The sequence below is a fragment of the Nannospalax galili genome, unplaced genomic scaffold (assembly GCF_000622305.1).
Source record: "Nannospalax galili isolate Female #2095 unplaced genomic scaffold, S.galili_v1.0 scaffold1250, whole genome shotgun sequence".
Classification (NCBI taxonomy): domain Eukaryota; kingdom Metazoa; phylum Chordata; class Mammalia; order Rodentia; family Spalacidae; genus Nannospalax; species Nannospalax galili.
This window is the reverse complement of record NW_008328704.1, coordinates 199,139-220,277: the sequence shown is the minus strand read 5'-3', so window position 1 is coordinate 220,277 and position 21,139 is coordinate 199,139. Positions and strand designations below refer to the sequence as shown.

The following is a 21,139-nucleotide window of genomic DNA, read 5'->3' as shown; positions in this document are numbered from 1 at the left end:
CCCCCACCCACCCACCCCCAGTTCTCCCAGAGGAGCTGTGAGCCTGTTTTGGAGGACACCCAGCAAAGCAAAGGCCATGGCCACATCCACCCTTAAGTTCTGTGAGCAGGGCATGGCCAAGTAGTGTGCCCAGGCCCTAAGACGCTTGGAGTGCAGTCACCATGCTGCCACAGGGCACATCTGGGCCAGTCAAGGCAGGGCCTCAATCACTTTCACTAGGAGATGTGATCTGAGCTACCATGAGGACCTCTCACACAATGTTCTCTGAGAACATGCTTGCTTTGCATGTCTGTTCTCTTCCCCACCAGAACCTGGGAAGGTCACTGCTGGTGCCACGGTCAGTACACGGGTGGCTGAGTGGTGACACAGGCAGGTGACAGAGGCCAGGCCAGGCTCTGGTGTACATGTTGATACCACATTTCCCAAGTAGGACAAGACAGACAACTTTGCAGGCCAAGCAGATGGGGGAGGAGGCACTTGGATTTAATGACTCTGGCAGTCAGGAAGGCTGTCCTTTGGGAGCCTGCCCTGTGCTCACAGCCCACCTGTATGCCACATGCACCCACACCTGACCCATACACGCACAGGTCCCAAGCACCACAGTGGAGGCACCGTGGTAACCCCTGCAGGAGCCTTTCCTGAGAGACTTAGTCCTTGAGGTTGTAGTTGCGGATCCTGGGGTGACGCAGGCAACTTGCAGGTTTTGCAGGATGAGACCTACTGGGTCTTGGGGGTGTGGCCTTTGGCTGAGCTTCCATCTTTAGGCCTTTGATGACAAAGGCTCCTTGCGTGGGGACCGTGCTCAGGTCAGCCTCCTGGAGACAGCTAGTTGCTGGAGGTGCTGGACGCTCTAGGCAGAAAGCAGAAAGGCGCAGATTAGGAACACAGCAAAGGAGGGAGGCTGTGCCAGAGCTGGTGGTGCCGCCAGCAGCCCCTGGGACTGCTCATCTTGCGTTCCTTTGCAGGAGCCCTTGCAGACCAACAGGCCCTCCAGTGACTTCGCCCTGCCTACAGGCAGCAACTGTACTAGGGTCCTGTTTGGGTCCAGTGCAAGAGGTCTGTGTGGGTATGAGCTTCACATAAGCTTTGCTGAGCCTGCCAGCACTCTGTAATCTGGCTCTGGAAAAAAACAAAACAAAACCCTGAGCTTCTTTGAGCATTTCCTAAGGTGGGGTGTGCATGTGGCTCCATCTCCCGAGTAGCCCAGGTAACCCCCAACAACAGCCTGTGGTCCTGTCCCTCTGCCCTACCTCCACAGGGACCTGAGGTTGGTAGTGCTCATGGGCACTTGTGACCACCCAGCATTCCTGACAGACACGAGATGAAGCTCATGGCAGTGTCCACCTGAGGCATAGGATGGGTGTCTTTTGTCTTTTGTGGTGATGGGACTTAGGAAAGTGCCTACAGCTGAGCCACACCTTCGCTTTACATGTGACCATCAGTGTCTTTTGAGCTTTCCTGATTTTCAGTCTTTTAAACTAAAAATGTATTAGCCGGATGTGGTGGCACACACCTGTAGTACCAGCACTTGGGAGGCAGAGGCATAGAGGCAGGTGAATCTCTGAGTTCAAGACCTGCCTGGTCTACATAGTGAGTTCCAGGCCAGCTGGGGCTGCAGGGAGACCCTGTCTCAAAAAGACCAAAAAAAGAAAAAAAGAAAACCCACTAAAATGTATTTTGTAAGACAACCAAACATTATTCCACTCCATGTAAAGTATGCAGCAGACCTGCCCTTCCTCATAAGCCTGGCCCTTATGAGCCGTTGAGCTTGGGGACCTGGACCTCCCTCTTGTGAGAGGTGACATGCATAGCCTATGCGGTATTGATGAGTCCATATCTCCCTGACCCCCGTGGACCTGGCGCATGCCAAGTGGGCATTGGATAGGTGACTGACTGAGGGAGAGTGCAGGTACAGCACCCAGCTGGCATCCACAGCACCAGGGAGTAACAGGCACCCCCACCCCCACCCCTCTTCCTGTTCTGGGTAATTCTGCTTGCAATAGGGGTGGCGCTGCTCCTCCCCCTTCCCTGCATCTTTGAACCAGGTCTTGCTTTGTAACCCAAGCTGGCCTTGAACTCATGGCAATCCTCCTGCCCAAGTCTTGGGGGGATGGGATTACAGGCGTGTGCCTCCATGTTCAGCTTTCTGAGAGAACCTATTGAGACACCCAGAACCAGCAATCTTCTCGGGGCTGTACTGCTGCTGCCTCTGCTGGGCCAGGCTCTGCTCTCTTCCTCAGGAGCCTGCTTGGGATCTGGGCCACTCCTGCTGGTTCTCCAACGTCCAGACCACCCCTCCCCTCTACACAAATGCTCTCACCTCTGCCCCTTCCCAGTCACCAGCTGTCATGGCACCTGGTGGGGCCCTGCCCCCTGTCCTCTGAGTCTCCCAGTAGGCAGTGGGGAGGGAAAGCATCACAGAGAGGACTTCATGCTGGACCCTCTTGCTGACCACCTGAACAGGCAGGGCAAGGGCCAAGGATGGGACTAGTTGAGCATAGTTGACTAGGTGGGCACAGTGGAAATCGTTCATCAGTCTAGCCAGTGCCAGGCAGATGCAGGGCAGGGAGGGCCTACTCACCCCCCACCCCCACCCCAAGCAGGCCTGGCTAGAGGAAGAACAGGACACTCTGCTTTGTGGCCTCTGGTCTCTCCTTTGAGTCCTCCCTATGGGAAAGAGGCAGGGACCTGGCCCAGCTCCCAGGCCTCCAGGGCAAGGAGCCCTGGCTTGGCTACTCTGTGACTAGGAGGCATGAAACTGGATGTCAAACCTGTCTGTCTGGGGCCTGAGTCCTTGTGACCTGGGGTCTGGTCCTCACCGGTGCTGACCCAAGATCTAACTCGGTGCTGTCTCCTACTCACCCCACTCTGCCTAGCTAGAATTCCTTTCTCATTTGGGCTCCCAAGGAGGCCTCAGGGAGACAACTGGATATACACTTTGCAAGGCAGAGGCCCCTGCACAACAGCCTACTGCTTGATCTGCTCTGCCTCTGGTCCAGCACCCAGCTTGGAGAAGGTTCTAGTTCGAGCAATTTCAGGCCTTCTAGCTCCTAACTGAAGAAGAGGCACTGAGCCTTATGGGTCCTTATGTGCAGGGAGCTGCAACTCCATGATCCATTTCCTTCACTGCACTTTTGATGCTGGAGTCTCAGAACTGATTGCATTCAGGCACGGAATGGGCCTAGCTTTTGTCTGCACTGGAGATGCTAAAGTGCCTGACCACCAAAAGGCAGTGTTTTCTTGGCTTCAGTAAATTTTCTTGCCCCTGAGCCACCTCCTAGCCCCAGGAGCCACTATGAGGGCCACTGTCCCAGCTGCCTGGCTCCTGGGTATGATGTGAGCTCTCAGCTCCATGGTTGCCCTGCTATGCTTTTTGGGAAGGGCTGACTGGTGAGGCCTGTGGGCTCTCCAGAGCCTGCTCCAGTGCCCGAGAGAGTCTGTCCTGGGCCCTGGCTGCAAGTCAGGACTGAGACCAAGTTGTAGCCCTGACCACAGGTGACAAGACCTTTCCAGCTTAACTTAGGCTCCACTGGTCCAGCCAGTCCTGTATCTGGGGTTAACTGAGCTTCAGTGAAACCACTCCTCAGGTCACTGTGTGTACCCTGGGCACTGGCCCGAGTTCCTCTTTCCATCAGTGCTTATCAGTTAGGTCCTATTAAATACTCTCTCCTGCCTCCAAACCCTTTGAGGCTTCCTGCTTCCTCCAAGGTAGAGTCCAAGCCTTCAGTGTGGTCTGCGTGGGTAGAGATCACCTGGCTTCCCTGGTCCTGGTGTTTACATGCAGTGATGGCCTGCTACTTCCACTCCTGCATCAAGCCCTCTGCTCTGTGTTTCTTTCTAAACGAGCCTTTGACCTCAGGGAGTCGGATGCTACCCAGCCCTAAATGTTGACTCTGCAGTATCATCTTGGGGAACCTGAAGCTATGTGGCCCATAGTGCCTGCTCCTTACTTCTATGGCCCCTCGCAGTGTGGACACCATGTTCCCCTGAGCTGTGCCACAGTAGGAGAGCAAGAATCTGCATTATTGACACTGCACTGGGGTCCACAAGAGGAAGACCTGGTGGCTTGGTCCTACTGTCCCTCCTGAAGGTCATTCTGCCAGATGTGGACACTGGACCACCTGTCTCTTGGACTATACTCCCTGTGGCAAAATAGCTGTCTGTGCAGCACAGGGAGTTCACAGAGAGGCTGTTTCCCACAGGTACTTGCCTGTGCCAAATGACCCTAAGTGCCCAGTGTGGACAGCGGCCCTCAGTGTCATGTCTGGATAACCACCTGGCCTGACTCTAGTCTGCCTGGTGGGGGAGTGGCAGGGCTGAGGTCAGAAGTATCAGGTGCAGAGGCAGGGGGTGTCCAGGAACGTGGTAGGTGTGTCAAGCCGTTCTGGAAGCTATGAACTTGCTTCAGGAGCCTCAGCCCCTTAGGTACCTGGCATAGGACTCTGCTCCAAATATCCAGGGACCCAGATTGTTCAGATGGTGTGTAGCACTGTCAGACAGGCTCTGAGATGACCAACTTAGGTTTGGCAGGCCACTAGATAAAATTTGTGACAGAGAACTCACTTGTATAGTTTCCTGAGCAGGCCAGGGCTTAAGAGGGGCTGTTGTGTCCTGACAGCCATACTGGTAGGAGCAACCCTTCACTGCCTGCACCTTACTAGCAGGAGCCCTTCGCGTTGTGGCGTCTCCAGGCCTCTGTACCTCGGCTGTTCTTTGTTCCCCTAGCCCAGGTTAGCTGTGTGAAGCAATGCTCCCCATCTACCAGTGTGGCCTTGTGGGCAGCAGCCACTGGCCACGCTCACACAGGCTGCCAAGCTTGCTTAAGACATTGTGGGCCACTGGCCAGGCCAAAGGCCTCTCCTGAAATCTCTCTCTGGAGGTCTGGCTGATGACCCTTTGGACCCCATGGACTGCTTTCTGTCCTCCTGGTAAGAGCAGAGGGATAGCATGCCTGCCCCACATGCAGGGAGGGTGAAATTACACCAGGCAGCAGGCCTGGGGGGCAGGGCCAGGGGCAGAGCTGGTGCCCTGGGCCTGGCGGGAGCCACATAGCTCAACACAAGGTCTCTGTCCAACCTCAGCTTCAGCAGGCGGCTGCATGAGGGATGGGAGACCCGCTCCCCCAAACTGCAAGGTGGGAAAAGCCCCAGGGAAATGAGTGGATATGGCCTCTTGGGGAGGCCAGCCTCATCCAACCTGATGCTTACCACCTCATGGGGCCTTCAGGGTGGGTGGATGGGGGTCTGTGTACAGGTCTAGAACAAACGGGCCTTTCTGGGCTGGGAGAAGGGGTGCGGGAGGCCGGATAAAGATGGACATTGTCTGAAGCCATACTCCTCTGGGTTAGGGATGCAGGGTTGGTACTATAGGTCAGGGAGCCTGAGGGGGGCCTCTTCCTGGGAGCCATGCCTGTGGGGCTTGGGGCTAAGGGTTGTCCCTCCTACCTTAGTTGCTCTTAGCCCCGTTTGTGCCATTGAGTGCTCAGGACAGACAGAACAGGTGGGCTGACCACAGGGCCTGAGACATCCCGAGAACACATGTGCCTTCTGGATGCATGGCCAGATCCACTGAGTGAACCTCACAGATGGAATTCACCAAATAGTCAAGGCTCCAGGAAAGCCGGCTGGGTCTCTCCCACACTTCCCATGTACCTTCTTGTGTTTGGTCCATACTGGTTTGAGGGCACACTGTGCTATAACAGTGAGCCATTTCCAAGTTCTTAGCTAGAAACCAGAGTTCACTGTCCTCTGGGCTAGGTAGGATTCCTTGACTGTGGCATTTGTAGAGGTATAGGCAGGCCACTTTGTCCGGTTAAGAGGTCTCCCTGGACACTACCTCCACTACCCAGGACACTTGGGAGTGGGTACTGGGAGTTCTGAACGTCCGTCCTGCACTGCCACCCTATGGACAAGAGCACTCCCGACTCTCCCTGCTCATCGAAGTCTCCAGCATCCAGTGAGGACGTTCAGCCTGGACCCAGAGTGGGGCAAACTGTGCATGTTGTTGTTGTTTGTTTTTTGAGACGGGGTCTCTCTATGTAGCACTAGTTAGCCTGGAACTTGCTATATAGACCAGGCTGGTCTGGAACTCAGAGAAAGCCACCTGCCTCTGCCTTCTGAATGCTGGCTGGCTCAAACTTTGCAGGTTTACAGTTTAAAGTTATACCACGGATTTCAGGAGAGTAACTCTTGCCTGCAGGTGGAACAATGTCACAGTGTGCATAGCAGAGCCTTCCATTCATAAGAACATAACCAAGAAACACCAATCCCTGTTTCTCCCAAGTAGTCACTCCCACCCTCAGTGTCAGGTCTGACAGGAAATGCGACCTTTGCCCCTACTAGAATGATTAGTTCTGAAGCTTAATTGGGAAGGCCACATTTCCCAGTCCTGTGAGCACAAGTGGAATGCTTCGTTTCAGAGCTGCTGCCAGGGTGCCCACCGGTAGTTCCCCAAGACAAGCCAGCTCCGGCTGCCGTGGCTTTGAGAAAAGAGCCTGATCTGGATCCACAGGTGTGCGGTATGCATGTGCATGTGAGTGCATGCTCTCATGTGTATGTGCAGGAGGAATGCACTGCTCAGTGCACCACTGCTGACTAGGTGTGTCTGACTAGGTGCATGGTACTTTTCACAGGTAGTTTTCAAGGAGGAAGAATTCTGGTTCTGAACAAAGGCCCACAATGAAAACACTCATGTAGGAAGTTCTGAATTTGGAAGAAGAAATTTTAGGGAGTAGTCGATTCCTATCTTTCAAATTATTTATAAAATTAGAAAAAGTGAAAGCTGGTGTCGGTCCAGTGGCATACATCTATAACCCCAGCCTTGGGTGTAACAAATAGAGGATCATGAGTTCAAGTCCATCTTAACCTGTCTCAAAACCCCCAAATAAATGTGGGTCTGGTGAGATGGCTCAGTTGATAAGTGCTTGCTGCACAAGTCTACAACCTGAGTTCGAGTCTCAGAACCTCTATCTGGATGGAAGGAGAGATCCCACTCCACAAAGTTGTCCACTGACCCCCACGCAGTTGCTGTGGCATGCACACACTCTTCTTCCATTGCACATATACACATACCAGTAATAATAAAAAGTAAGTGCAGCTGCTACAGCTGTGTACAGGCAAACCAAACCAGTGTTTGGCAGCACATCCCTGGGATTCCCACACTCTGGAGGTGGAGGCAGAAGAATCAGAAGTTCAGAGTCAAGTTTGAGGCCATCGTGGGATGCATGAGACCCTCCCTGCCTTAAGAACAACAAAGCCTGGCATGGTGGCCTGTGCCTTTAATCCCAGCACTCGGGAGGCAGTGGCAGGCAGAACTCTCTGGGTTCAAGGCCAGCCTGGTCTACATAGCAAGTTCCTGGGGCTACAGGGAGACCCTGTCTCAAAAAAAAAAAAAAAAAAAAAAAAACCAAAAAAACCCAAACCCAAACCAAACCAAACCAACCAACAAATATAGGTAAATCAAACCAAATCAGTACAAAGCACGTTGTTGCCAAGTCAAGTTCACTGCCTTACTGCAAGGCCGGCCCACACCAGAGCGGCCCTTGCTTTAATGCCCTCATTTTAGCACAGAGGAAGTTCTGGGCAAGGTTTAACGCCTGTCTGTGATGACAAATCTGGGCAATCCAGGGTTATAAATTAACTTTTTTCAGTTCTGGGGTGGAGCTCAGGGCCCTGTACATGCTCAGCACACACTCCAGCACTGAGCTGCGGCCCCAGCTAAGAGAAATTCTTAAGCTTGATAAAGGTCCCATTGAAAAAGCACACAGCAATCATCACATTTAGAAACTTTAACCTAATCCCCTTCAATTTAGGGACGGATACAAGACAACCACTGTCATCACTTCTGTTACCATGGTGCCGGGGGCCCAGCCAACTCTTAAGGAAAAAGGAGTGCATGGATTGGAAGAGAAGGAGAGGGAAGACATCACCTTCTGCTTAGCAGGAGAAAGAATAAAGCCAAATTATTAGGGTCCCAGGAGCTCCGCAAGGTGAGCAGATCCACCTACGTGCCAGAGCACATCTGCAGCAGCTGAAGGCCCCACAGCATCAGGAACAGCAAAGTCAAGGGCCTGCTGTCCCCCTGCAATAACGTTTCCTGGCACTGCCAGAGTTCCAGTACCTGGGCCTGTATGAGGACACCAGCTTCCCACTGGCAGGGCTTTCCTCAGCCAGGGGGCAGGACATGCTGCCATTGTGGCCTAGGCAGGAGCGGTCCTCCAGGGGCCAAAAGCCTGCTCACCAACCCAGGAAGCCCAGGTAGTTTGCAGTATATACTAGTTTTAAAGTTAGGGCCCTGTTTCTTCAAGTAGAATCTCCAGAGCAGGGGGCTGGAGAGAGAGTTCAGTGGTTTAAGAGCACTGGCTGCTTTCAGGGGACCAGAGTTCAGTTCCCAGCCCCCAAATGACAGCTGACAACGATCTGTAACTCCAGTTTTAGGGGGTCTTTGCCTTATTTTGACCTCCGAGGGCACTATACAACACGGGTGCACTTACACACAGGCAGGCAATACATTCCTACACATAAAATAACAATTTTTTTTTTGTCTTTTTGAGACAGGGTCTCCCTGTAGCCCCAGCTGGCCTGGATTTGCTATGGAGACCAGGCTGGCCTCGAATTCACAGAGGTCTGCCTGCCTCTGCCTCCCAAGTGCTGGGATTAAAGGCGTGCACCACCAAGCCAAAATATTAAACAAAATATTTAAAAAAAAAAAAGTCCCCAGAGCAGACTTGAAGCAGAGCTGCTGGTGGAAAGGTTGGACTCCAACACCTGATCTGCCCAGGGCCTCCAGCCTACAGGAGCTCCTGGCCCGGCCTGTCTGTAGTACTGGCCTCCCTTGGAGTCCTTAAGTGCCACCAAAGAGAACAATTAAGAGGCCTCCAGAGGCTTTAGGAGAATTACAAGCATCCTGCAGGGACCTGCTTTAGCCACTAAACCACAGGTGCGGGCAGGATGGGGCTGGCAGCTTTCCTACACAAGCTCATTTTTGTGACAGATCCCGATCTCTGACCAGAAAGAGTGGTGCAGTGTGTGTGTGTGTGTGTGTGTGTGTGTGTGTACCACAGCATGTGTGTGGAGGCTCGATGACAACCTGTAGGAGTCAGTTCTCTTCCTCTACATGTGAGTTCCCAGGGGGACAGAACCCAGGTTGTCAGGCCTTACCCTGCTGAGGCATCTCACAGGCCCCTTAAATCATTTTTAATGATTTAATAATCATTATTGACTTACATACAATAGAGGCCATCTTTCCAGGATTCCCTTTCTGTAGAACACCTACTCAAACGCGTTGGAAATTCTTCTTGTTTTCCTTTTTTTCCTGAGACAGGGTTGTTTGCATTCCAGGCAGGCCTCAAACTGTGTGTGTGGCCAAGAATGATCTTTAACTTCTCATCTTCTGCCTCACCTCCTGAGTGCTGGGATTACAGGCCTGCACCGTCAGTCTTGGTGGGTATTTTACGTGGGCATCGTGCATGTGCATCTAGACAGGCACTCTACCAAATGAGCTATTCCTGAGACCCAAGTTGTAAAGTTCTAAAAGTTGTAAATGTTCTGGATGAATCTTTAATGTTTTTGCTTCCTTGAGATGAAAATACCACTATGTGCCCAGGCTGGCCTCAAACCTGTAATCCTCCTGCCTTAGCCTCTTGAGTGCTAGCAGTATAGATATGTACCACCAGGCCTGGCAACCTTGTTTTGGAGTGTCAGGATTAAACTGGGGCCTTCCACCATGTGAGATAAGTGCCTGTCACTGATACACCCCAGCCCAAGTTCACTTTTCAGCTTAGTTTTTTTTTTTTTTTTTTGGTCTTTTTGAGACAGGGTCTCCCTGTAGCCCCAGCTGGCCTGGAACTTACTATGTAGACCAGGCTGGCCTTGAACTCACAGGGATCCACCTGCCTCTGCCTCCTGAGTGCTGGGATTAAAGGCATGCGCCACCACACCCAAGTCAGCTTAGTTTTTTTGTGGGTTCCTGGTGATGATAGTCTCTGTATTTTCTTTTTTCTTAATTTATTTGAGACAGGGTCTCACTATGTAGCCCTGGCTGGCCTGTACTCATAAAGAGCCAACCATGTCTGCCTCCTGAGTGCTGGGATTAAAGGCCACTACACCATGCCTGGTCCTGATTTTTATTTTATTTTAATTTTATGTGTATGTGTGTATTGCCTGTGTGTGTGTAAGTGCACCCGTGTCATGAAATGCTGGAGGAGGACAGAAGAGGATGTCAGATCCCCCGGGACTGGAGTTACCGACAGACAGTTGTTAGCTGCCATGTGGGCACTGGGATTTGAACCTGGGTCTTCTGTAAGAACAGCCAGTGTTCTTAACTGCTGAGCCATCTCTCCAGCCCCTGGTCCTGAATTTTTTAGAAATATATTTTAAAAATAATGTGTATGCAGCCAGGCATGGTGGCACACACGCCTTTGATTTCAGGAAGAGATGGATACTTATTCTAAACTATATTTTTAAATATAAGTGATTATAGCTGGGTGTGGTGGCGCACACCTTTGATCTCAGCACTCGGGAGGCAGAGGCAGACGGATCTCTGTGAGACAGAGGCCAGCCTGGCCTACATATAAAATTCCAGTCCAGTTGGGGCTAAAGGGAGACCCTGTCTCAGAAAGGAAAAAAAAAAAAAAAAAAGTCATGTGTATGTGTGTGTTTGCACATATGAGTGCTGCAATTGTAGGCTGCCGTGAGCTGCTGAAATGGGTGCTGGTCCTCGGGAAGGGAAGGGCAGCACACACTCTTCATCCCTGAAATGGGTGCTGGTCCTCGGGAAGGGAAGGGCAGCACACACTCTTCATCCCTGGACCATCTCTCTAGCCCCTCTGAATTTTTTTTTTTTTTGGTCTTTTTGAGACAGGGTCTCCCTGTAGCCCCACCTGCCTGGATTCACTATGGAGACCAGGCTGGCCTCAAACTCACAGAGATCCACCTGCCTCTGCCTCCCGAGTGCTGGGATTAAAGGTGTGCCCCACCACGCCTGGCTAAATTTTTTTTTAAACCATGAATGCTTGTGATTTCTTTAAACTATACCATGAAAATGTTTACGTTAAAAACGAAAAGAGTCTTAGACTGTAATCCCAACACTTTGGAGGCAGAGGAGCCTGAGGATTGCCTCAAGTTCAGGAAAAAAACAAAACAAAACAGGAAAGAGCAAAGGGGTAGGGAGGGGTGAGGGTCCAGGTGAGAAGATCCTATATGCTTGGTACTGGCCGGAGTGGAATGTAACAAATGACAACACAGTCACTAACCCCACCCAGCCCTAAGACTTCCCTGCCTGTCAGGCCTGGGAGGAAAGAGCATGTATGTAGACGTAGATCTTCAATCTCTTTGATGCTGGGGTGTCTGGGTAGCAGCTCTGTCAGAAAGGGGGCTGAGACCTTGTGCTGTAAACATCCAGTGTGGAAGAGGGACTGATGGCGTCCTCTTCAGACATTCCTCATGCATTTTACACGTGCATTCCTTCTGTGTATTCATTCACACTTTCGAGTCAGCAAAAGTTCTGCCTCTGGGAGGTTGGTAAGGGTACAAACAGTGGGAGAGCTGTGACAAGCACTGTCCCTGTGCAGTCAGCAAGGCTCCAGCACACAGCTCAGCCACACAGCCTGTGGCACCATGGTTAATAATAAGTACTTTGGTCTTTGTCCTGACTTTCTAGCACACAGTTGCTAAAACATGGTGGGGTCATGCCGCAGTATCTACTGCAGGCCACCTCCCTCCTTCACACCAAAATATGCTCCAGTCCTCATACAAAATGTCTCCATGTTACACAGAAGTTTTGCATGGCCCCCACGACTCTAAATCACCTCTAGATTCCTTAGAATTTCTCATATAAATGCTCTGTAAACACTTGTTGCAGTGTGTTGGGGGAGATGACAGAATAAAGCATGTATGTGCTTAGTACAGACATAATTTAAAAAAAAATACTTCCAACCCATTCTGGTCAGCCGTGGAGACCCTAAGGCTGGGAGTGGGCCACGGGAGGAGGAAGTCTGGAAAGGGGTCTCTTCTGTCACTCATCTCCTTTGCTTGCATTTACTCTTATTCGGAAGCTTCTGGAAGGCCCCTAATACTAGCACTGACTGCCGGGGGCCGGGGGCTGTAAGTCTTGGATCAGAAGGTGGCAAGCTTCAGTTCCATCCCCACATGGGAGGTCAGGCAGCGCTGCCAGCTGGTCTGCCCTGTCCAGTGGAGCTCCACAGAGACATAGAGAAGGGCCTGAGAGCTCTCGGTCTGCCTGCCGGAGCCATGGGAGCTGCAGCCCGTGCCACACTCTCATCCAGCTGTTCTGGAGATGTGTCCTCTTAGGACAAGAAGTGAACGTCCCCTAGCTCTCAGAGCCGTTCTATGGACAAACCCAGGAAGGGGTCATGGGACCCTGGGTTGGTCCGTGGGGCTGGTCAGCACAGGCAAGAGCTGTGCTGTTGGGTCTGCAGGGGGGAAAGCTGGTGAACTGACCTGTGCGACCGGCTCCAGGAAGGCGGTATCAGTGTAGTTAAACTGCAGGACAATCACCAGTGTGCACAGAAACAGGAGTTGCTTGGTGTAGGGAAAAAAAGTCACCTTTTCTTTCCGTTGGTGTGGTGTGGGAAGAATAGAGAGAACGGGGCCTTTTCCCTGTATGCCCTTCAGTCTGGTTTGGTTTGAGACCAGGTCTCACCGCAGCCAGGCTGGGCTTGACCTTGCAGCAGCCTTCCTGCCCAAGGGCTACCTATGAACAGGTGTGAACCATCATACCTGGCTCCATTTAAGATCTTAACTGTTTCCTCTTCAGACCACACATCACAGAGCACCAGAGTAAGTGTGCCGAGCCTAGAACACCAAGCTGGCTTTACCAGCAGGAGGAGGCCAGGCTGGAGGAAACAGAGCTAGGGGTTTAGGTTTTTGCTTTTTCCTGTGCTGGGGTTGAACCCAGGGGCTCACAAATGCTTGGCAAGTACTCTAGTACTGAGCTATATAGCCTGAATCATCAGGTCCAGGATTTTTTCCTTTTCTTTAAGCTTTTTTTTTTTTTAAAAAAAAAAAAACAAAACCTTATTTTTATGTGCTACGCCTGCATATGTAAGTGCACCCATGCAATGCCTGCAGTCAGATGCCCTGGAACTGGAGTTACAGACTGTTGTCAGCCACCATGTGGGTGCTGGGAACTGAACCCAGAGCCTCTGCAAGAGCAGCCAGTGCTCCTAACCACTGAGCATCTCTCCAGCTCTTCCTTTCTTTTTCTAAATATTTTATTATTTTTATTTTATGTGTGTGAGTGTATTCCCTGCAAGTAGGTAAGTGCACCCGTGTCATTCAATGCCCATGGAGGACAGAAGAGGCTGTTGGATCCCCTGGGACTGGAGTTACAGACAGTTGTTAGCTGCCATGTGGGTGCTGGGATTCGAACCTGGGTCTTCTGTAACAACAACCAGTGTTCTTAACCGCTGAGCCATCTCTCCGGCCCCATTCTTTCTTTTTTAAAGACAGGGAGACATTCTGAGTTGCCCAGGCAGACCCTGAACTGTCTGTCCTTCTGCTTCAGCCTCCCAAGTAGCATAGCTGGAGTCCTAGGCCTTTGCCACCAGGCCCTAAAAATGGTCATTTCAAAGTTCCTTTCCTTGCTGGGGATGTATTAAGCGGTAGAGCACTTGCCCAGCATGTCCAAGGTACTGAGCTTAATCTCCAGCATAGCAAAAACAAATAAATACATAAAATTACTTTCTTTGTAAAGTTGGAACCTGCCAGAACAGAAGTGATGGGCAAGGTGGTTGCTGTGGGCTACTATGTGAAAGGATTAGGGTGGAAGGAACTGTTATCTTGCCAACTGAAAGTGGCCTGTTTGAGAGTGGCAGTTGTCTCCCTGACCCTGGCTTCTAGAAGGTCAGGTGAACAGCTTGATGTAGGCTGAACAGAGGCCTCCATTGACTCCATGCTGAAGTCTAGCCTGGTCTGCAGGGTGCCCCACAGCTATGCCCTATCACTTCTGCCTGCCTGCTCTACCACTTAGTGACAGGGAAGTCCTGTGTCTCCAGTTGGAACTCTTGAGTGTGTTGCCTCATTTTTAGGCTCTGTATTCTTTTGGAAGCACACCCAGGGCTGTTGACCCAGCCACCTCTCTTCATTTCTGGAAATGTCACCTGTTGGGGTATCTGCTTTGCTTCAATCTTATCACAGAAGCGAACTAGTCAGTAATTTTCATATTACTGGCTCCTAGTCTCAGCTTTATAGCAAAAGGAACTCACGGGAATGTGGTCAGCAGGCTTGCTGGCTTGATTTTAATCATTTTACTTTTTATGTGTTTGAGTGTTTTGCCTGCATGTGTGCAGGTGCACCATGAGCATGCAGTGTCTGAGGAGGCCAGAAGAGGCCTTGGATTCTCTGCAGCTAGAGTTACAGACAACTGTGAGTCACTCTGTGGGTGTTAGGAACCAAACCTGGGTTCTCTTCAAGAATAGCAAGTGCTCTTCACTGCTGAGCTCCGTCCTCTCCTTGGTCTTTTTTACTTTTATTTATTTTTTTACTACTTTTATTTTATGTGTATGTGTGTATTGCCTGCTTGTAGATAAGTGCACCCGTGTTGTGCAATGCCCGTGGAGGTCAGAAGAGGCTGCTGGATCCCCTGGGAGTTACGGACAGTTGTTAGCTGCCATGTGGGTGCTGGGGTTCAAACCCAGGTCCTCTGCAAGAACAAGCAGTGTTCTTAACCACTGAGCTGTCTCTCCAGCCCCTCCTTGGCCTTCCTAGACCTTTTTCTTTCAAGAGCATGGGAGCACATGCCTGTAATCCCAGCACCCTGTGATGTCAGCACTGCTGAGATAGAAGATAGGAGGGGAACATGAGGGGTCCAAGGTCATTTTCTGCTACACAACGAGTTCAACATCAGCCTGGGTCTCATAAGACCCTGTCTTTGAGAGAGAGAAAGAGAGAGACTGAGCTGCCCAGGCTGGTCTAGAACGTCCAGGCTCAAGCTGCCCTCCTGCCTCAGAAATAGCTGGGGCTGCAGCTGTGTGACATTGTGCCATAGGCTCCTGAGGACAGGATATGGCTGGGTCTTGCCTTTCTCTCCTAGTTACTTAATAGCGTGTTTAGACCACTATATTAATGTACTTTATTTCGTGCTGCCAGAGACTGAATTCAGTCTCACAAGTGTCAGGCAAGACTTAAACAATTAAAAAAAAATAGCCTATCATGTAATCCAGGCTGAAATTCCATATATAAACTGAGGTCACCCTGAGTTTCTGATTTCCCTGCTTTACCTCCCATGTGCTGGGATTACAGGCCTACACCACTATGCCTGTTTGTGCTGGAGATGGAACCCATAGGAACCACTCTGTCAGCCCAACTACATCTGCAACCTCGTGTTTTCACACTAAGCTATATTCTGGCCATATTGGGTATTAAAAACATCACTATTATTTTTGGAGACAGGGTCTCTGTGTAGGCCAAGCTGGCCTTGACCTTTCACTCCTGCCTCTGCCTTTAAAAGGTGTACCCACCATGCTTGGCTCTCCTCTTTTGAGGCAGAGTTTCATGAAGCCCAGGCTGGCCTAGAGCTACCTACAAAGCCAAGGAAGATCTTGAAGTTCTGATCATCCTGCCTCCGTCTTCCAAGTGCTGGGGATTATGGGAGTGTACCATAAATGTTTGGTTTATTCAGGGCTGGGGATGAAACCCAGGGCTCTGTGCATGCTAGGCAAGCATTCCACCAACTCAGCCTCATCCTCAGCCCCCATCATCACGTTCTGTTAGTTCCATCATCGCCCATGTTTCTGGGCCTCTTTCCACTGACTGCTGTCCTTTGCTACGGATCACATCTTCACACTTCACCTCTTATCATCTATGAGATGGCTCAGCAGTTAGAGCTCTGGCTGCTCTTGCAGAAGACGAGTTCAAATCCCAGAACCCACATGGCAGCTAACAACTGTCCATAACTCCAGTTCTAGGGGATCTGACGCCCTCTTTTGTTCTCTGTGGGCATTTCAAAAGATGGGTGTATTTACATACATGCAGGCAATGCACTCATATACATAAAAAAATAAAATTTTTATTGCATTTTTAAAATTTCATACAAATTTTTTTAAATCTAAAAAAAAGAAATTATAATAGGATGCTAGACATTTTTCCATGTTTCTGAAATTTCCTTCTGTCTCAGAGGTCTGTGTTTGGTTGGGGTGCAGCTGGACTACCATCTGGGCACCCTGAGGCCACAAAAGCAGATGAGGCTCCCCCATGCAGCCAGTCCTGTACAGCTCATTTCTCCCAGGATGGCCACACTCATGTTGTCAGAATGTCCTAGCAGAGTTCTGGAAACTTCATCTTATTAGTCATCCCCCCCCCCCATTTTTTGTTTTGTTTGGGTAAAGTCTCAAGATATGTATCCTAGGCTGGCCTCAAACTTTTTTATTTAGTTGGGGAGTGTTGAGGCAGGGTCTCAGTTGTCCTCCTGGCTTGACTTGTAGACTAGGCTGGCCTTGAACTTGTGGCAATCCTCCTGTACGTGCTGTTTTTAATTTTGTGGTACTGGGATGAACAGAGCCTTGAGCACGCTAGATAAGCGCTCTACCATCCAGGTCTTCTCCAACCCAGTGTTTCCTTTGCTGGGCTGTGGAATTTTATTCTGTGGAGTTGTAGGCTAGTATTCAGAGACCCACAGAAGTTACACGATGTCTCTGGGGCTCTTTTCTGCATAGTTCCATCCTTCCAGGTTCTATCTTCAAAGCTCCAACCCCCTTGTTTCCCTAAGCTCTGTTTTCCATTTCCCTGGTACAGCATCTGTCTGTGTCCACCTGTTCCCTGCAGCCCAGAGGTTCTGTCCGCCATGTGATCTGGAGCCGGCTTCTTCTGTTCCCGTTTCAAGGGTCATAGGCAGTGCTGCCTGTTTGCAAACAGTTGTTTCGCATATATGGTTCAGTTAGCCAGTTGTTTATGGGGCTACCTTAAAGTCTTGTCCTTAGCCCCATGGCCTGGCAGAAGCAGAAGTGGGTGCCAGGCATTCTATGGCCCTAGAATAAATACCACTAAAGGGCAAGCCAATTTGATTATTTCTTAATATATTTGCTTTGATTTAGAAGTAACTTCAACATGTTACTTTCCTGAGTGGCAGACATTATTTCGTCATGACGATTTCAAAAGAGCTAACAAAGATTTCTTGGGCATCAATTTCTCAAAATTGTGGCAGGTCCTCTGCCCTGAAAAGGAGCCTCAGCACAGGCAGGAAACTGGTTGCTCATTCACCTCAGGACCTGCACAGGTTTCTGAAACCGCAGTTCCAAGAAGATGACGTGGGGCTATGTGCAGGGATCTCAGAGGACTCTCGTCAGTGACTGGTTGGTATTCATCAGCAGAGCCATGGACAGCACCGCTGGGAACTGGAACAGGAGCCTTGACCTTATGGGCAACAAGCACGGTGCTAGTTCTGGTGCAAGACTGCTGTGATAGTGGGCCAGGGGGATGTGAGTCAGCTCTACAGGAGCCTTTCTCTGCCCTCTCAGTACAAGTTCCTGGAGCTCAGATGCCAGGCCCCTGGCAGGCTTTGCCTCTTCCTCCTGGAGTTGTCCCTGGGCTCTTCCTTTGTCACCAAGAGCCTGATGTCCACCTTCCAGTCCAGGTGTAGAAGTGTGAGAAACAGCAGGAACAGAACACTGTGTTCCAGGTCAGTTCACAGCTGTCACAAACTGCCCTTGGAAATCACCCATCCTGTGTGATTTTCAGTTGTTTTTTCTTATCACAAATCAGCATCACACCCAGATCATTACCATCCCCCCAGGAGGACATCTTGACTGCTTTCTGAGCTCATCTCAGGTTTCACAGGAAACACAAAGCATCCTAGAGGCCAGATGGTGGGTCTGGTGTCAGGGACTCCATCCAGGTAATAAACGTCAGAGGCCAGGTTGGGGACTAAGCACCAACAGACCAGAATAAACATCAAAATGGAGTCACTCACTCTGAAGACCCACGTCACCAGCCTGAAGCTCACCTGCTCCCTGGAACCTGCAGGAACCAGGCAGAGGGGCTGCCAGATTCCCCACACAGTACTCCTCTTCTTTTCCTAGATCTTCCCCTCCCTTCTCCCTCTTCTTTAGTTGGCTTTAGAAACAAGGTCTCATATAGCCCAGGTTGGCCTCAAACTTCTTAGTCACCTACCTCTGCCCTCTGAGTGCTGGGATTACAGGTGTGCACATGCCACATCCAATTTTTCTTTTTTATGATATAGGGTCTTGCTATGTAGCCCAGGCTAGCCTTAACTAACAATTGATCCTCCAGCCTCAGGTTCCCCAGAGCTGAGATCAGAGATGTGAACCACTCACTCATCAGGCCAGTTTCAATTGGCATCAGTGAGGCTGCTGCTGGGCCCACCAGGCTGCCTAGTGGTTGGCTGGAGGGCACTCAGGCACGGCTGCCTGGCTGCCGGAGTGTGCAGTTCCTAGCCTGCAAACTCTGGGATCGGCCCACACCTTGTCTGATTTAATTAAGTGGCAGTATTCAAAATTAAACATTTTTAATTTTTAAAAAACTGTGTGGGGGCTGGAGAGATGGCTCAGCGGTTAAGAACACTGGCTGTTCTTGCAGAGGACCTGGGTTTGAATCCCAGCACCCACATGGCAGCCAACAACTGTCCGTAACTCCAGTTCCAGGGGATCTGACAGCCTCTTCTGTCCCCCGCAGGCATTGCACACAAGGGTGCACTTACCTATATGCGGGCAATACAGGCATACACATAAAAATAATAAATAAAATTAAAGGGCTGGGGACTTAGCTCAGTGGTAGAGCGCTTGCGTAGCAAGTACAAGGCCCTGGGTTTGGTCCTCAGCTCTGAAAAAAAAAAAATAGACAAAAAAAAATTTTTGTGTGTTGTTTATGTGTGTGTGTGTGTGTGTGTGTGTGTGTGTGTGTGTGTGTGCGCACGTGTGTGCTTGCTTACCTGTACCTACGTGTATGGAGGCCTGAGGTCTACTTTGGTTATTTTTCTCCATGTTCTCCACTTCATTTCTTTCTTTTTTTTAGAGAGCTTTTTTTTTTTTTTGTCTTTTTGAGACAGGGTCTCCCTGTAGCTCCAGCTGTCCTGGAACTCACTATGTAGACCAGGCTGGCCTTGAACTCACAAAGATCCGCCTGCCTCTGCCTCCCGAGTGCTGGGATTAAAAGGTGTGCGCCACCACGCCCAGCAAGAGCTTTTTAAAATGACATTTATTTGTGTATCTGTGAGGGCACACCGTTGTGATTGTGTGCATATGACATGTCAGAGGTCAGCTTGTTGCAGGGCTAGAACTCCAGTCTTCAGGTTGGGCAGCACCTTTAACTTACCACTGAGCCCTCTCCCCAGGGTTTTCCTTGCTTTCTGACACAGGGCTTCCTACCAACTCTGGAGCTTGCTGTTTTAGCTAGGCTGGCTGGATGGCAAGGCCCCAGGGTCTGCCAAAGTCCATGCACCCCACACACTTGGTTCTTTTATGTGTGGGCTGGGGATCTAAACTCAGGTCCTTATGCTTGCCCAAGCAAACACTTTATCCACTGAGCCATCTCCCCAGGTCCCAAAGTGGACTCTTGTTTTTTTCCCCCACAGTGAACTTTTGTTTAGGGTTAGGGTTAGGGTTAGGGTTATTTCAAACAACAAACATTTTTTTTCTTTATGAATTAGGGTTCATGTAGCCCAGGCTGGCTTTGAACTCACTAGCCCAAGTTGTCCTTGAATTCCTGGTGATCCTCTTGCCTCCATCTCCCCAGTACTGGGATTATAGACTTGTACCATGAGGGTGAGATCAAAAGAACAAAGTTTTAAACTTCTACAAGAGCAGTATGCACTCTTAACTCCCTGAGCCATCTCTCTAGCCCCAGGACAATATTTTAAAGAAAAAAACCAGTCAAACCATTGCACTGCACTACCTTCTCCCTAAACCACTGTCCATTGGTGGGAGGAGCTGGGCAAACAGTGGGAACCCAGTGGAGGGGAGGGGAGAGCTGGGAGGGGCTGGACTAGTCCCAACCAGCAGCCAAATTCCTCCAGAGCTTCCCCCACCCATGACCCTTTGGCCCTAAGACAATCCTAGCTCTCCTGCCACGCCCGTCCTTTCCTCCCAGTTCTGGTCTGGTCTGGTCTGTCCTTTCTGGAGCTCATGGGAGCAGAATGCTGGTCAGGAACACTGGGTGGCCATTTTGAAACCTGGTCTCAGTTTCCACTTGAAAGTGGGATCAAGATACATCTCACACACTTCACACCAAGAACTTCCCTGGCACTGAGGGTATCTTCCAGACAGTGGCTGGTCAGGCCACAGCCTTCCTGGAACTCCCTTAGTCCCTAGTTCCTGCAAGTATAGGCCTGAGGCCTTGCCTCTGGCCTCCCAGCACCCTGTCCCTTTCCAAGGCGCAGGGTCCCTTTCTAGATGGCTTGTCTACCATCTATTGCTAGCCTTTAGAAGTCCCAGTGAGCCTGCTATCTACATCTCCAGCTTCCCTCATCCCCTACAAAATGGACACAAGTCCACATAAATCACACATGAAATGTCCACGCTTCACAACAGCACATTAAGGAGTTGGAGGTCGCAGAACCAGAAGTTCAATGTCATCCTCAGCTATACAGAGCCTAGGCCAGCCCGAGCTACACGAGACCATTTCAGAAAGAAATTGTGAATTAAAAGCAACAAAAAAGTATCAGTTTTCATTTATCAGACAGGATAAAAAAGATATCAGACAAAGCCCAGGGCACTGGAGTGAGGAGAGGTGCCCTCTACCCGTGGGCAGCAGTAGGCAGAGGGCCAGGATTTTTAGAACGATTTGGTAATACTTCAAACTACCCATACCTTTGACCCAGCTATTTCTCTTCTAGATAGTTATCCAACCAAGGGCTCCCACAAAAACAAGAACATGTTCTGCAGCCCCATCTCAAGAACTGAAGACCACACGTGACCTGCGTACAGGAGTGAGACCTTGAAACAAAGTGGGCTTGTTAAGTGCTTGGACCACTCAGAAGACTTGCCAGCCCAAGCACAATGAAAAGATATCTACATACAGCAAAAAAGCAGGTCACCCAGAGCTACATGCTGTTGGAAGCAAAAGGGTGTCACATAGGCGTGTTTAGAGAAACAGCACACCTGGCCCTGGAAGCTGGGTAGGTGGAAGGGAACTTGCAGTGGGTGGACTGATGTCAGGTAAAGGAGGCT

General features: G+C 50.4%; 1 protein-coding gene and 1 long non-coding RNA gene across 16 annotated transcripts in view; one reads left to right on the top strand and one right to left on the bottom strand.

The window, feature by feature from the left end:
- Window positions 1–468: 468 nt before the first annotated feature.
- The window catches only part of Ccdc57 (coiled-coil domain containing 57), a 90,144-nt gene continuing 69,473 nt past the window's right edge, over window positions 469–21,139 (bottom strand). For 10 of the 15 annotated variants that reach the window (XM_008828154.3, XM_029560998.1, XM_029560988.1 and 7 more), the window contains one exon: window positions 16,114–17,577. In XM_008828154.3, coding sequence (XP_008826376.1) covers window positions 17,285–17,577 — 293 coding nt within the window. In that variant the 3' untranslated portion in view covers window positions 16,114–17,284. Of the gene's footprint in view, window positions 851–16,113; window positions 17,880–19,611; window positions 19,722–21,139 lie in introns of those variants that run through there. The other 5 variants (XM_029560993.1, XM_029561017.1, XM_029561025.1 and 2 more) reach the window with 5 other exon arrangements.
- LOC115069429 lies at window positions 5,028–21,020 on the top strand. Its single transcript, XR_003848700.1, has 3 exons — window positions 5,028–5,134; window positions 7,811–7,987; window positions 20,806–21,020. It is a non-coding gene; the product is annotated as an uncharacterized LOC115069429 (long non-coding RNA).